This window comes from Denticeps clupeoides, chromosome 4, assembly GCF_900700375.1.
Source record: "Denticeps clupeoides chromosome 4, fDenClu1.1, whole genome shotgun sequence".
In the NCBI taxonomy this organism is placed as follows: Eukaryota; Metazoa; Chordata; class Actinopteri; order Clupeiformes; family Denticipitidae; genus Denticeps; species Denticeps clupeoides.
In genome coordinates this window covers 1,603,463-1,617,532 of record NC_041710.1, presented here as the reverse complement: position 1 = coordinate 1,617,532, position 14,070 = coordinate 1,603,463, and the positions used below count along the sequence as shown (strand labels likewise).

The 14,070-nt window shown below is 50.6% G+C and overlaps 2 protein-coding genes across 9 annotated transcripts; one reads left to right on the top strand and one right to left on the bottom strand.

Annotated features, from left to right (window-relative positions):
• Positions 1 to 4,159: 4,159 nt before the first annotated feature.
• Positions 4,160 to 9,524, bottom strand: LOC114789170 (sorting nexin-16). Of its 6 annotated transcripts, none has more exons than XM_028978308.1 (8): positions 8,308 to 9,523; positions 7,430 to 7,787; positions 7,061 to 7,147; positions 6,823 to 6,971; positions 5,692 to 5,761; positions 5,455 to 5,588; positions 5,230 to 5,334; positions 4,160 to 5,115 (listed from the first exon to the last, which is right to left on the bottom strand). In XM_028978308.1, exons 2-8 carry the CDS (start codon positions 7,616 to 7,618, stop codon positions 5,043 to 5,045), a joined length of 807 nt encoding a protein of 268 aa, XP_028834141.1. In that variant the 5' UTR covers positions 7,619 to 7,787; positions 8,308 to 9,523; the 3' UTR covers positions 4,160 to 5,042. The 6 variants fall into 6 exon arrangements, with proteins under 6 accessions (XP_028834141.1, XP_028834142.1, XP_028834144.1 ...); XM_028978309.1 differs by having other exon boundaries at positions 7,430 to 7,754; positions 8,701 to 9,523; XM_028978311.1 differs by having other exon boundaries at positions 8,710 to 9,523.
• Positions 7,379 to 14,063, top strand: ripk2 (receptor-interacting serine-threonine kinase 2). 3 transcript variants are annotated; one of them, XM_028978305.1, is made up of 12 exons: positions 7,379 to 7,810; positions 8,325 to 8,813; positions 8,944 to 9,097; positions 9,171 to 9,326; positions 9,508 to 9,665; positions 9,761 to 9,810; positions 9,887 to 10,048; positions 10,125 to 10,210; positions 12,221 to 12,310; positions 12,383 to 12,482; positions 12,646 to 12,834; positions 12,919 to 14,063. In XM_028978305.1, exons 2-12 carry the CDS (start codon positions 8,623 to 8,625, stop codon positions 13,248 to 13,250), a joined length of 1,668 nt encoding a protein of 555 aa, XP_028834138.1. In that variant the 5' UTR covers positions 7,379 to 7,810; positions 8,325 to 8,622; the 3' UTR covers positions 13,251 to 14,063. The 3 variants fall into 3 exon arrangements, with proteins under 3 accessions (XP_028834138.1, XP_028834137.1, XP_028834139.1); XM_028978304.1 differs by lacking the exon at positions 7,379 to 7,810 and adding an exon at positions 8,075 to 8,093; XM_028978306.1 differs by lacking the exon at positions 7,379 to 7,810 and having other exon boundaries at positions 8,178 to 8,813.
• The last annotated feature ends 7 nt before the right edge of the window (positions 14,064 to 14,070 follow it).

Sequence of the window (14,070 nt, the reverse complement as noted above, 5' to 3'; positions counted from 1 at the left end):
ACTGACTTGAGCTGGAATGTGTCTTCAGGGGGACCCGGACAGCAGGACGTCTATCGGCTTCGGATCAGACACTTGGTCAGAGGAGAAACTGCTGGATTGGTCACGATCGTGATACAAACACTGAGGGCTTTGTTCGAGCCATGGGAAGCAGACAAGCTCCATTGAAATCCTCTCCTGAGACTTTTGGACGTGACTTTGGGAATTAGCTCTTCCCTTCAGCCACAGAGAGATAAAATGGAAAAGAAGTCAATTAATAAAGTGAATCAATTTGATCATGTGTGTAATGTACAATAATAAACAACTATTCATGTTTTCTGAACAAAAGTAGGCATCAGGAAATGGTTGATAAAAGTGAAGATGGAAACAGTTGCTCTACATAACCTGCCAACAACCATTCAACAACCATTTAACAGCTACCCAACACCCATCTACCAACCATTACATTTTAATTTACAGTATTCACCAGACGCCCTCATCCAGAGCACCTTACAATCAGTAGTTACAGGGACAGTCCCCCCCTGGAGTCACTGAGGGTTAAGTGTCCTGCTCAGGGACACAATGGTAATAAGTGGGATTTGAAGGCGAGTGTGTTACCCACTAGGCTACCACCACAACATACACATTTAACAGCAACCCAACACCCATCTTCCAACCATTACATTTAAATTGACAGTATTTACCAGACGTCCTTATCCAGAGCGTCTTACATTTACATTTACAGCATTTATCAGACGCCCTTATCCAGAGCGACTTACAATCAGTAGTTACAGGGACAGTCCCCCTGGAGCAATTTAGGGTTAAGTGTCTTGCTCAGGGACACAATGGTAGTAAGTGGGATTCGAACCCGGGTCTTCTGGTTCATAGGCGAGTGTGTTACCCACTAGGCTACTACCATCAGTAGTGACAGGGACACTCAGGGTTAAGCGTCTTGTTCACAATGGCAGTAAGTGGGGTCTGAACCTGGGATTTTGTGGTCTTCTGGTTCATAGGCGAGTGTCTTAACCACTGTGCCACTACCAACAACCAATCAGCTCCTCCACACATGACTCAATGTAACCCAGAGTCCAGAGAGCAGGGAATCCATTTATCAGCGAGCACGGCCTCCGATCCCAGCTCCTCTTATTAAGCGGGAAAAACGGGAGGATTTGCAGTTGGCCAGGTACGAATTGCAACATACACATTTTGACCTGCTATAAATAAGGCTGCAGACAAGCGGGACTGTGTAACAAGCTGCTGGACGCACCAGCTTCCAGTGCCTGCAGTCTGATGCAGAAACATCTGACAATGATCACCGAAACCAAGCCCCTGGGACACTGCATGCTGCTTCATTGTAGGATGTACAGCCGGGCCCAGACAATCATTTACATTTACATTTAAACAGCATTTAGCAGACGCCCCCAGAGCGACTTACAATCAGTAGTTACAGGGACAGTCCCCCCCCTGGAGACACTCAGGGTTAAGTGTCTTGCTCAGGGACACGATGGTAGTAAGTGGGGTTTGAACCTGGGTCTTCTGGTTCGTAGGCGAGTGTGTTACCCGCTAGGCTACTACCACCCTGTGCCATCAGTGGTCTTCATTAATTACGATAGAGTTAAGGCTGCAGGTCCCGCCCCTGGACGCAGCTCGTGAAGCCCGCTGTGATGGTCGCCGTGGGCACTGTGGGCAGGTTCACGCGCCCGCTGACGTGTTCCCGGGTCAGAACGTGATCGGGTCGAGTCCAGCCGAGCGTGGATGTATTGGTCGGCGTCTGTAAAACCGAGTCAGGCTCTTCTTCTCATGTCCACCCAGTCCATCAGGTGGTGTCCTGAAACTGACTATCACGCACTGCCCTGGTTACATCTGGAGATCATTCTGGAGGAGCCCAGTCGATCACGGGGAGAGGCATTTCACCAGGGTCACAGTCAGCTCGTCCACTTCCATTCCCCGGTCAGATCTCCACGGGTTAAAGTGAGAAAACATCCAAAGGTGCTCCTCATTAGGTTGATTTCATCTCTGGATGTTCTGGTTACAGTTCTTCTCACTGTCGCCAACATTTACAATCATGAAATATATGTTTGCTCGGGATCTCATCTCAGCTTTCTTACATCAGAATAAAATAACTATTGAGCATGTCATGGATTTTCTAAGTATGGCAGGAGATTCACAAGAAACATCTCATGATGGGTAAGAACAAAGAATCAAGAAACATCTCATGTGCCCTTCACAACCATATTGCTGCAATACATACTGATTGCGGTGACTGCAGAAGAATTTCCAAACTTCTGAACATAATTTCACTATAAACCAGCCATAAGCGGGGCTCCCTGCCAGTAAGAGTTATTAGAAGAGTTGTCCAAGAGCCAAGGATCACTTGTGGAGAGCTTCAGAAAGACCTGGAATTAATTGTTTTACCTTGCAAGACTCCACTGCTGAAGGTAAAGCATATTTAAATGTGTTTCAAGTTAGCTGAACAACCTTTAGACCAGCCTGTCTAAATGTCTACTGGGAGATGATAGTCTGGTCAGATGAGACCAAAACTGAACTTTCTGGATGCCACGTTCTGCATATCAAAAACACCACACCAACAGTGTAGTTTGAAGGTGGAATGTGAGAAGGAAGTGAGTGTGAAACACTGCAGCACAGCACACGGTGACACGGTGAAATGTGTCCTCTGCATTTAACCCTCACCCTTGGTGAGCAGTGGGCACCATGACAGGCGCCCGGGGAGCAGTGTGTGGGGACGGTGCTTTGCTCAGTGGCACCTTGATGGATCGGGATTCGAACCTCCAACCTTCCCATTATGGGGCCGCTTCCTTAACCGCGAGGTCACCACTGGCCACAGGAGCACATACCAAGACTTTCTTGATAATCTGATGACGAAGAAACGAGGTGGATATTTCAGCAAGACAATGATCAAGGAAACTCATCAAAAAACGACGATTGGCTGGTCACCTGAGCTGGATCCTGTAGAAAATCTACGGAAAGAATTACAGCTCAGAGTTCAAAGAAGGAGCCCATGGAACCTTCAGGATTTAAATACTGTTTGTGGGGAAGAATGGACCAAAATCACAGCGGAGCAACGCAGGCGTCTAGTTTCTCCAGACAGGAGGCGTCTTCAAGCTGTTTTCACCAACAAAGAGGTTCCGATTTATTACACATCCTTTATGGAAGTCTGTGTTTGATTTTATTTGCATGTAGATATTGTTACCGACATCTGTAGAGAATTTCATGCCATTGGAACTTTTAGAAATAAATTTAATAAATATATAAAATTACACAAATTGATGATGTGCTCAATACATATTTTACCCCCTGTACCTTCTCCCATTTCTGTTTAATATAGATTCAGATTTCAGCTCTCTTATCTTCCATAACCACTGTCCTGGGACACTTTTATGGTAAAAATCTTTTGGAATGCTCACCTATTATTTCATGTTATGTTTTTTCTATGATTATAATTATGCTGTAGTCATTTCCACCATGCTGACTGTTGCATGGTAAATGCGGTCATCAATCTGATTTTCCTGGGCGCTCCGGACCGCAGTTTTTAGTTTGTCTGGTGTCGCCCTGATTATCCGATTGTGTGTGTCCGTGTTCAGGTGTATAAATGTATCCTGATGCGTTGTTTTCTTGTTCTGCAATTTTGAACTATGTGGTGCACATTTCCATCATTAGCTTAGCTTTCCCAAATAAACAACACCCCGTATGTTACCAGTTTCATTAATGAATTTTTATTTAATTAACTATCCTAGTGAACAGTGAGGTACTCTGTTTCAGCTCCATTATTCTTACAGAGTTTCGCACAATTACACATACACACCATACACGTTTTCAACATGGTTTTCCTGGTCGAGCTACATAAAGTTTCTACATGGAAACGCGCGCCCTGGGAGAATGGGCCTTCATAGGCCAGCTTGAGACACGGTAAAAGGGTGTCTGCTGTGTTTATTTTAGAATGTGTTCCATGTATGATTTGACTTATGTCCTTTGTCTTATGACAGAGTGAATTGTGAATATGTATGGGCATATATTTATATATTGAGATCTAGATTTGTCCTGATTGATGACCACCTGCTTTTCCCCCCTGCCATACTGAGATTGGACAAACCTTCTCATTTAAACCTTCTCATTCACTAGGATGGTTAATTAAATAAAAATTGTAATTAATTCATGAAACTGGTAACATACGGTGTGTTGTTTATTTGGGAAAGCTAAGCTAATGATGGAAATGTGCACCACATAGGTCAAAATTGCAGAACAAGAAAACAACGCATCAGGATACATTTATACACCTGAACACGGACACACACAATCGGATAATCAGGGCGACACCAGACAAACTAAAAACTGCGGTCCGGAGCGCCCAGGAAAATCAGGTTGATGACCGCATTTACCATGCAACAGTCAGCGTGGTGGAAATGACTACAGCATAATTATAATCATAGAAAATTAAGAAAACACATTAAATGAGAAGGTGTCCAGACTTTTGGCCTGTACTGTATATATTGATGCCTATGATGGGTTTTTTTTTTTTTTGAGTACTTTCCGCACTGTAGAGAAAACTGCGCCTTTCTTCACTACAACTGGTGTTTGACCTCTTTTGGTGGAAGTGCAAGGTGAAGGACGTGCACGTTCCTGCCTTAGTCACTGATGGTTTAACGCTGTTCTGCAACACTGCATCTGTGTATTTTTGATTTATAAGTCCCTTGTTTCATTAGTCATGGACTTGCGTCCCTTTTTTCCTGCCCTGATGTATTCATTTACATTTACATTCCTGACACATAGTCAGATTAATAATAGAATTCTGAAGGTTACATAGAAAGGAATAAAATGGGGGGTTGTTGATATAATGTCAGTTATTATAACAACAACGTTTTGTTTCCTTAATTGCTAAAAATGAAAAAAAAAAGTTTTTAATGATTGGCTTAAGAGACAAGAAACCATTTCACATCACTCCAGAGACAAGTGAAAGGCAGATCCCAGGAGAACATCAAACATGGTGAAATAAAGTCCGGTTCTTCATCACGGAGCAGGGCCGATGCAGGTCAAGCATCGTGATGTTCCTACAGCCGCTGGCCACCCTTATCTGGTCTGGACCAGCAGACTCTGTGGGTTGGACTGGAGCACTGGGCTTCCCTGGGGAGGAGAAGAGGAGGTGAGTGAAGGAGCAACAGGGTCTCAGCTTCACCGAATGAAATGCATTTGTAATCTTCCAGGAGCTGGATTTAAACTTCAAATCAGATTTAGGACCTGAGAGGGTCGGTCTGTTCCTCCTCCTCCTCTCCATGAGTTTCTGTGCTGGTCTCACATGGGAGGACTGGAGTATTAAACAGACACTCACTCACATTAACACCACTGAGAGTGTCACACACACACGCACACACACACACACACACACACAGACACACCATTAGTTCCAGAGCATTTCAGCTCATTTGTACACCATAAATAGTTAAAAACTGGAACCCGGCTCACACTATTTTCTCCAGCCTGCGAATTCTCTGCTCTTTTTGCTCCAGCAGCTCCCTCAGCTGCTCAACTTCCTTCCATTTCTCAGACAGCTCCCTCTGCAGGCGCTGGTTGGTCTCCTCCAGCGTCTCACACAAAACCTGGGAGAGCAGAGTGAACCCCATTAATTTCCCACCCGTAGGTAAACGTCTACATGAGAGCTGCAGAATTTAGAATTTTAGAATTTAGAAGTCCGTTTCTCACCCGACTGTCTTTCAAGCTCTCGAATGGACCTGGTGGCTCGTCCAGGCACAGGAAAGACCGAACCGCTGCGCTGAGAAACAACAAAAATCACGCCATCGTCATAGCAGCACTGCGGCTCTCTAACCTCTGACCCCATCATCACCCCAGCACTGCAGCCTTGTCGCCTCTGACCCCAACATTAACCCAGCACTGCAGATCTGTGACCTCTGACCCCATATTTAAACTAGTGCTGCAGCTCTGTGGCCTCTGACCCCATCTTTACTTTACTTAACAGAGTAAAGATGGGGTCAGAGGCCACAGAGCTGCAGTGCTAATCTTTAAACTAGCACTGCAGCTCTGTGACCTCTGACCCCATCTTTAAACTAGCACTGCAGATCTGTGACTTCTGACCCCAACATTGACCCAGCACTGCAGATCTGTGACCTCTGACCCCATCTTTAAACTAGCACTGCAGCTCTGTGGCCTCTGACCCCATCTTTAAACTAGCACTACAGATCTGTGACCTCTGACCCCATTATTAACCCAGCACTGCAGATCTATGACCTCTGACCCCATGCACTGCTGTGCATAACCATGCATGCACTGCTACGGCACTTCCAGACATATGGCTTGCGGGTCACAAACATTTCTCCAAAATGTTTCGGTAATGCGATTATTGTTCAAGTCAACTTTTTGGACATTTCAAATCAACTTTTTTGGACATTTTGCAGCAAGACGGTTGGGTGCACAAACTACAACCGATTGAATAAAATGATTGTATTCATGGTTGGAGTTGTAGTGAGCCAGTGCTATCTTCACCGATGGTGACATGAAAACACGTTGTAAGTTGCTCTGGATAAGGGCGCCTGGTAAATACTGTAAATGTAAAAAAAAGATACATTGGAGTCATAGACTGGGTGGAATTTATTATTTTAGTAAGTAGTATTTATTTATTTTTACACACTGGCAAACTAGATCAATCAAAAATGAGGTGTGTGGTTGCAAAACCCTTTATTGCCTGAACTGTATCATCCTGACCCAGAATGGATTTTAGAAGAATCTACATGAACAGTCATTCCATCCCAGCGTGACGTTCATGTGCATGGTGCGCGCATGTGGACCTCTGACCAGGGACGTCAGAAGGCTGGTCACCTGTGAGCGACGTCCCTGTGGGCCACCAGCTGCTGCAGGAAGCCGTGGAGCCGCTGCTGCCTCTCCTGCAGGAAGCCCGCCTCGTAGTTGTCCTTGAACCAGCGCTTGGGCGGCAGGGAGAACTTGAGTTGTGGGAACGTCTCCTTCAGCTGGACCAGACGAATACACACACACGGTGCGTGTCAGGGCGAGTGCGTGTCTGTGGAAGCGGGCGAAACGAAGGTGGCGGCATCCAAACCTGCTCGTTGAGTTGGGAGAAGTCGGCGTATCGGCGGCAGATCACCCAGCTGTCGCCCGCGGCTCGCCTCACCAAGATCTTGTACACCTGAAGGGACAGAGGAATTCCGTCAGCTTCTGGAGCTCAGGGTTCCTGGCCGGTGCTCAGCACCTCCACCCGTCCATCCGCAGGTGGTAGAAGAAGCCAGCGTCCCATCTCCGGCCACGTCTCACCACATGGGCATGATGAGTCAGTGTCATGTGCTGATGACTGGACTGGGCTCGGGTTCTATTTTCAGACACGTTTAGCTCCTTCCTCTTTCAGAAACAGACTCACATCGGTACACATTTAATGGAAGCAACTGCTGGAGGTTATTACTCGCTTTCTCACCGTGAACTTTGACCTCTCCTCCATGACCTCGTAGCCCACCAGGATTGGGATGGGTTGTTTGTCCCTCGGGCACCCATTCTCATTAGCAGGGGGTCCCGAGAAGGCCTGGTCATCGCTCGTCGCGCCCTCGTCCTGGTCCCCGGGGACATCTGGACAGCCTGAGGACCTTCTTGCAGATGCAGCCTCCATCCTGCGCCCGAGGAACGGAGCTACTGAGCTGACGCGCTGCTCTCCTCACCCACCTGACGTGGCACCGCCTGCAGGTTCCTCAAATCCGCCGAGTTTCATCACTGGACTTGGGGACCGGCGTGACGTCAGCACGTAGCTGCGTAACGAGGACGAAGTGAGAGGCAGGACCCTGCAGTAAAAAGCCGCCGACAGGTAATCCACCAGGTGGACGTACTTTCTTTATTTTAACCATTTATTCGAATTTATTCTGGGTGTTTGTCTCCAAATAAATATTGTAAAAATCTATATATATATATATATAGAGTGATTTCTCCGCGCCGCCGCCGTCGCGTTTCTGGCCGGTTCCGAACCCAGCTGTGGAGTTAAATGATTTGGCTGATTTATGGTGTCAGTCTGGTGTATAAATGTACCGTGTCGCGTTCGGGAGCCACGAATTTCGGCCAAGGGAAGAGGTTCAGCGTACAAAACGTAAAATGTAATAACAAATTATTTATATCTAACGTTGCGCTAGTAATACAAATAACGAGCGGAAGTGGGCAGGCTTGGGAATTCCCTGGGAATTCCGCTTCGGAATCCCCCCCCCTCCCCTTATTCCCCGTCGTTGGCCGCAGTAAAACGGGAATGTGAAGACGGGCCCGCCGCTTTACCGTAATGTCCCGTTTACCGTAACGTCTGGTCATTTTGCGCACCGTCATTTTTTTTCAAGCGCCCGAACACCCGCGGCGAGCGACGGAGCCCAACTGGACCGCCGGCGGGCACCGGTACCGGGCCGGCCAGTGAGCGCCCCGCCCCGCCCTGCCCTCCGGAGCCGCGGATCTCATCCCGACGCGCGGCAGAAGCGGCGCGTTGCTCAACTCCCCTCCGGCGGCCTCCCTTCTCTCTCTCCTTCCCCGTTTCGCTTTTCGTTTCGCGCTGGGGGAAAGTTCGGCGGTTCCCCACGCACCCGGAAACGGACCCTGGAGCGGGCGGAGGATGAGCGAGTCGCCCCGGGGCGCCCGGTCGCGATGGAGCCGCTCGGCTGCGTGAACCTGGGCAGCCTGACCAGCGCCCTGCCGGTCATCCCCTACCAGAAGCTGACCGACCTGCACTACCTGAGCCGCGGCGGCTTCGGAACCGTGTTCCGGGCGCAGCACTGCGACTGGAGGACCGCGGTGGCCATCAAGTGCCTGAAGCTGGACTCTCCGGTGGGGGAGAGGTGAGTCTGCGCTCTGCTGGTGTGGAGAAGGTCTGGAGAAGGTGTGCGGCTGCCGTGGTGTGTGACCGTGGTGTGTGACCGTGGTGTGTGACCGTGGTGTGTGACCGTGGTGTGTGTCTGGGCGCGACAGGGAGAGGAACTGTCTGCTGAAGGAGGCCGAGGTCCTCCACAAGGCGCGCTTCAACTACATCATCCAGATCTTCGGCGTGTGCAACGAGCCCGAGTTCTTCTGCATCGTCACCGAGTTCATGAGCAACGGCTCCCTGGACGAGCTGCTGCACGAGGTGCGTCCCGTCCTCCTGTCCCAGGTGAGCCGCTGCCGGTGGTGGTGTTGAACCTCTGTGTGTCCTCCTACAGAAGGCCATGTACCCCGTGCTGCCGTGGCCCCTCCGGCTGCGGGTCCTGCATGAGATCGCCCTCGGCGTCAACTTCCTCCACAACATGAACCCGCCGCTGCTGCACCACGACCTGAAGACGCAGAACATCCTGCTGGACGGCGAGTTCCACGTCAAGGTGGGAGCGCGGGGGGTTAAAGGTCGGGGGGTGGAAAGTGGAAGTGATACTTTAGGTGCATGTGCCTCGGGAAAGGGAGTGAACGTAGAAAATTCCACAAACAGAAGGCCCAATCGGATCACACTGTCTTGTGCCCAAGTGGGCGGGGCTAATTTTGGGACGCGCGTTTGTTTTGTGCCAGATCGCAGACTTCGGCCTGTCGAAGTGGCGGCAGCTGTCCATCAGTAAAGGCTCGAGCTCGAAGCCGTCGGAGATGGGCGGGACGGTGATCTACATGCCGCCCGAGGAGTACGAGCCGTCCAAGAGCCGGCGGGCGGACGTCAAGCACGACATGTACAGGTCCGGAGGAGCCGCATTCCTCGCCGCCGATGTGCGCGTCTCGAGTGTGTGAGTGTAACGTTTTTTTTGTTTTTTCTTTTACTTCCTGTTTTCAGCTACGCCATCATCACGTGGGAGGTTCTTTCTCGGCGAGTCCCCTTTGAAGGTACTGAGCTCCGTTTACTGGGTGTCGGTCAGTTGGGTCGGTGTGACGGATGACGGTGGCTTCCTGTGTCTGTCAGACGCCACCAACCCCATGCAGATCATGTTCTCGGTGCTGCGTGGGGTGCGGCCGGACATCGGGCTGGACAGCCTCCCGCCAGACGTCCCCAGCAGAGAGACGCTCATCGGCCTCATGACCAGTGGCTGGGCGGCCAACCCGGACGACAGACCCTCGTTCCTCAGTGAGCGCCTCGCCGGCTCCGCCCCTTTTCTCGGGTGGAATTCTGGGTAATGTCCGTGTGTGTGATTCCTCTGCAGAGTGTCTGATTGACCTGGAGCCCATGCTCAGAAGGTTTGATGAGGTTGAGGTTTTGGAAGCTGTGCTGGAGGTGAAGAAGTCAAAGGTCAGTTTCCTAAAAGAGTTGACCTCAGCTCTACCCTTCCCATAAACCCTTCACTCAAGGTCAAAGCGAACCTTCTGCGAGCTACATACAGTCCAGTTTGAATAAAGTGAAGTGATTGTCACTTGTGATACACAGCAGCGCAGCACACGGTGCACACAGTGAAATTTGTCCTCTGCATTTAACCCATCACCCTTGGTGAGCAGTGGGCAGCCATGACAGGCGCCCGGGGAGCAGTGTGTGGGGACGGTGACTTTGCTCGGTGGCACCTTGGCGGATCGGGATTCGAACCAGCAACCTTCTGATTACGGGGACGCTTCCTTAACCGCTAGGCCGCCACTGCCCCTAAAACGTAGTCGGCAGGACCAGCGCGGGGGAACCCCAGTGGATTTCTAGTCCATCGCCTTAACCACTCGGCCACGACTACAGCATATGAACAACGATGAGACGACGGGGCAAAAAACAAATGGGACTCAGTCAGATTATTGCTGAGATTTTAATATCCATCTTCGACTTTCTAAACCGTGTCGCTTCATTTTAATGTTGTTCAGTCTGTGGTTGGCTTGAACACGGGCCCACGCTGGACCTGACCTTTATATCTGTCTTCCTGGTCCCCAAAAGCAGAGTTACAGCGCTGTAGAGAGGCGGGAGGGTGGTAGTAGCCTAGCGGGTAACACACTCGCCTATGAACCAGAAGACCCCTGCATGGGGTTGGTGGCAAACCCCACTTACTACCATCGTGTCCCTGAGCAGGACACTTAACCCTGAGTGTCTCCAGGGGGGGGACTGTCCCTGTAACTACTGACTGTAAGTCGCTCTGGATAAGGGCGTCTGGTAAATGCTGTAAATGTAAATGGGACGAGGAGGAGAGCGGTCTATAGAGGGCATTTAAATGATCAAACATTTGGAACTCTGTTGCACCGTTCAGACTAAAACTCGTGGATAAATGACCATCTCTGTGCCCTGTGACGTGCCTGCTGGGCTGCAGAGAGGAAGTGGACAAAAAGGACAGTCTGCACGTCTCTAAAGGAATTCTCAATGGCTTCTCTTTACCTGAGGTCCAAATCCCCAGAAATGAACAACCTCTTGTTTAATCTCTGTAATTTCCTTGTGAACCAGGATATTATTTCCCATTCGTTACTGATGAAATCACTTCTCTCGGACAGCTCATCCTGCCCTGTTCCTGTTAACCCTGAGTCCCGTGCTATCCGGCCACGGCTGGATTTCTCTGGTTTAATAATAATAATAAATAAAGTGAAGTGATTGTCACATGTGATACACAGCAGACGATGCACACAGTGAAATTTGTCCTCTGCATTTAACCCATCACCCTGAGTGAGCAGTGGGCGGCCATGACAAGCGCCCGGGGAGCAGTGTGTGGGGACGGTGCTTTGCTCAGTGGCACCTCAGTGGCACCTTGGCGGATCGGGAATCGAACCTGCAACCTTCTGATTACAGGGCCGCTTCCTTAACCGCTAGGCCACCACTGCCCACTCACATCAACCCCGCTTAAATTCTGATTGCACGGTGCCTCCACTGTGAAGTGAAAGTGATGCGCAGCACGCGGTGACACAGTGAAACGTGTCCTCTGTATTTTACCATCACCCTTGGTGAGCAGTGGGCAGCAGCGTGTGGGGACGGTGCTTTTGCCCCATTACATCACATTCGAGGTGGCAGGTCATTAAAATTAAGAAATGGCTACAACAATGTCTATATATTTAGACGTGAGATAAATTGATGTTACATTTGGACAGAACAAAGTTGTCGTTGTCCATAAGCAGCAGGTGCACAGGGTGCAGTTGAGTCAGGTAACAGCCCGGTCAGAGGACTGAGACGAATCCATGTGACTGGTGCGAGGGGTCAAGCACGATGTCCTGCAGCCCCTAATCCACCAATTTCATGTGACGTAACTGGTTCTTGAGGGGAAAGTCATTAGTTCTTCTCATGGAGCCCAGACGGTGGTTTAGCCGTGAGACAACTGTGAGCTTTAAAAGTGTCCCTGTCTCTCACCAGATGATGAGGAGGTCTGGCTGTCCCTCGACAGCGCCCCCGTGTGAGAAGAAGAGAGAGGAGCAAGTGAAGGAGGGCACTGCCCCCTGGCCGGTGAGTTGATGACATCAGCAGCAGACTGACATCGTCTGACTGGTCGACCTTTTACTGACCTTTTGGTCTCAGGACACGAGCTCTGCGTCTGGCTCGGGTTCCTGCTCCTCCCAGGAGACGGAGGTGTCCCAGCCAGGCTTCCTCACCATCGGCAGCATGCCGCCATCTAAAGGTGAGGTCTAGTACATCAGCCCTGAAATCGGAACTAAGCGAGTTCCCCAGAACCCCCATTCCCGTTATGAGCGTTCCACCAGTAGCTCCAGGAAGTCCTCTTCAGTCTCTTGTAAAACGACTCCTCTACTTCCTCCCGCCTGACCTTTATTGGGACGTTGCAGGAGCTCCTCCATCGTTTATGTCGCAGCCGCTGGACCTTCCCCAGCCGCTCATGGACCAGACCAACCTGAACGATCTGGGCCAGACGGCGCAGCTGCTGTCCGACTACAACATCCCCGTGAAGCTCGGCGTGGCCTTCAACGAGGGCGAGCTCTCTATCGGTGGCTTGTCCCTTCAGCCACACCCACAAGGTCGGTCACATGATATGGCTGTCATTGGTCAGGCTCTGTGCTGTAAAAGTGGCTTGATTGGTCGGCCGGTTGGTTGGTCCACAGAATTCGGACCGCCGCCGGACACCCTGGGCCTGGCGGGACGCTGGATCGCCGCTCGCCGCGAGGACATCGTGCGGCAGATGACCGAGGCGTGTCTCAACCAGAGCCTGGACGCGCTGCTGGCCCGCGAGCTGCTGATGCGCGAGGACTACGAGGTGGTGGTCAACAAGCCCACCCGCACCGCCAAGGTCCGGCAGCTGCTGGACACGTGCGACCGGCACAGCGAGGACTTCTGCCGCGTCGTCGTCCGGAAGCTGCTGGAGAACAAGCAGATGGGCCTGCAGCCGTACCCTGACCTGGTGGCGTCCTGGGGCAACAACCGCAATGTCTGCTGAGCCCCGCCCCCGTGCCTTCAGCTCTGATGCCAACTTCACGCCTGTGTGCGGGTGTGTGGCCACTGTGGGCGGGATGTTGCCCCCTCTGCCCCTCATTGGCTGCTGTACAGTCCCCGCCCACGTTATATTTCAGTGTGTGTGTGAGTCCCTGCAAGTTTTAAGTTGAAGTTGTCTGTCGTGCCCCCGGCCCCGCCTTGCTTGTTTGTTGCCATAGTTACATATCAGTTCCGGTGGGCTGGACTCTGTTGGACAGTGATGGACATGAACGAAGCCCTTGTGCGTTTTACTGTTTTACTACCGGAGAGTGGAATTATGGGAAATGGGTTGCTTTAATGCACAAACGTAATTGGAATGTAGCATTTTGGTATTTGGTTACTAGGCCCCCTGTGCTGTGGGGGTGGGGAGCCTCCTGCCTCCCCGTTCGCCAGTTCGCTGTCCAATCAGACGCCCCGTCTGTGAGCCGCGCGGAAATGTATTTCTCCGCCTCCTCCAAAAACGGACCAGTGGACTGAGCTGATTGGCTGCAGCGTCTGGTGGGTTTTTTTTTTTTTGGTTTTTTTTATCGTTATTTAATTGTATTCTGTGTGTAAACGATGTGCCGATCACATGATGCCGTGCTGCTGATGCGGAGTTCTGTTGCTGCGTTGACCGCTTTTACGGGTGAATTACCCAGAGTTCCAAGTGGCGTTAAAACCAAGCCCATCTGCTCTCTGTCTCTTTATTTTGTAATGTTGCTCATGTTGTGTTCCACCAATGAACTGGCCGCCATGATGCTGTCCTGTGGCCACGGTCATTAAACTGGACACTCGTCCACTTCCTG

What these genes read in the sequence shown, in the direction of transcription:
- ripk2 (XM_028978305.1), top strand. Translation starts at nt 8,623, where the DNA reads ATGGAGCCGCTCGGCTGCGTGAACCTGGGCAGCCTGACCAGCGCCCTG. An exon ending in CAGCATGCCGCCATCTAAAG is followed by an intron (nt 12,483 to 12,645) that starts GTGAGGTCTAGT and finishes GGGACGTTGCAG; the next exon opens with GAGCTCCTCCATCGTTTATG. An exon ending in CCTTCAGCCACACCCACAAG is followed by an intron (nt 12,835 to 12,918) that starts GTCGGTCACATG and finishes GTTGGTCCACAG; the next exon opens with AATTCGGACCGCCGCCGGAC.
- LOC114789170 (XM_028978307.1), bottom strand. Translation starts at nt 7,618, where the DNA reads ATGGAGGCTGCATCTGCAAGAAGGTCCTCAGGCTGTCCAGATGTCCCC. An exon ending in AGGAGAGGTCAAAGTTCACG is followed by an intron (nt 7,148 to 7,429) that starts GTGAGAAAGCGA and finishes CTGTCCCTTCAG; the next exon opens with GTGTACAAGATCTTGGTGAG. An exon ending in CGCAGGCTGGAGAAAATAGT is followed by an intron (nt 5,335 to 5,454) that starts GTGAGCCGGGTT and finishes TGACACTCTCAG; the next exon opens with TGGTGTTAATGTGAGTGAGT.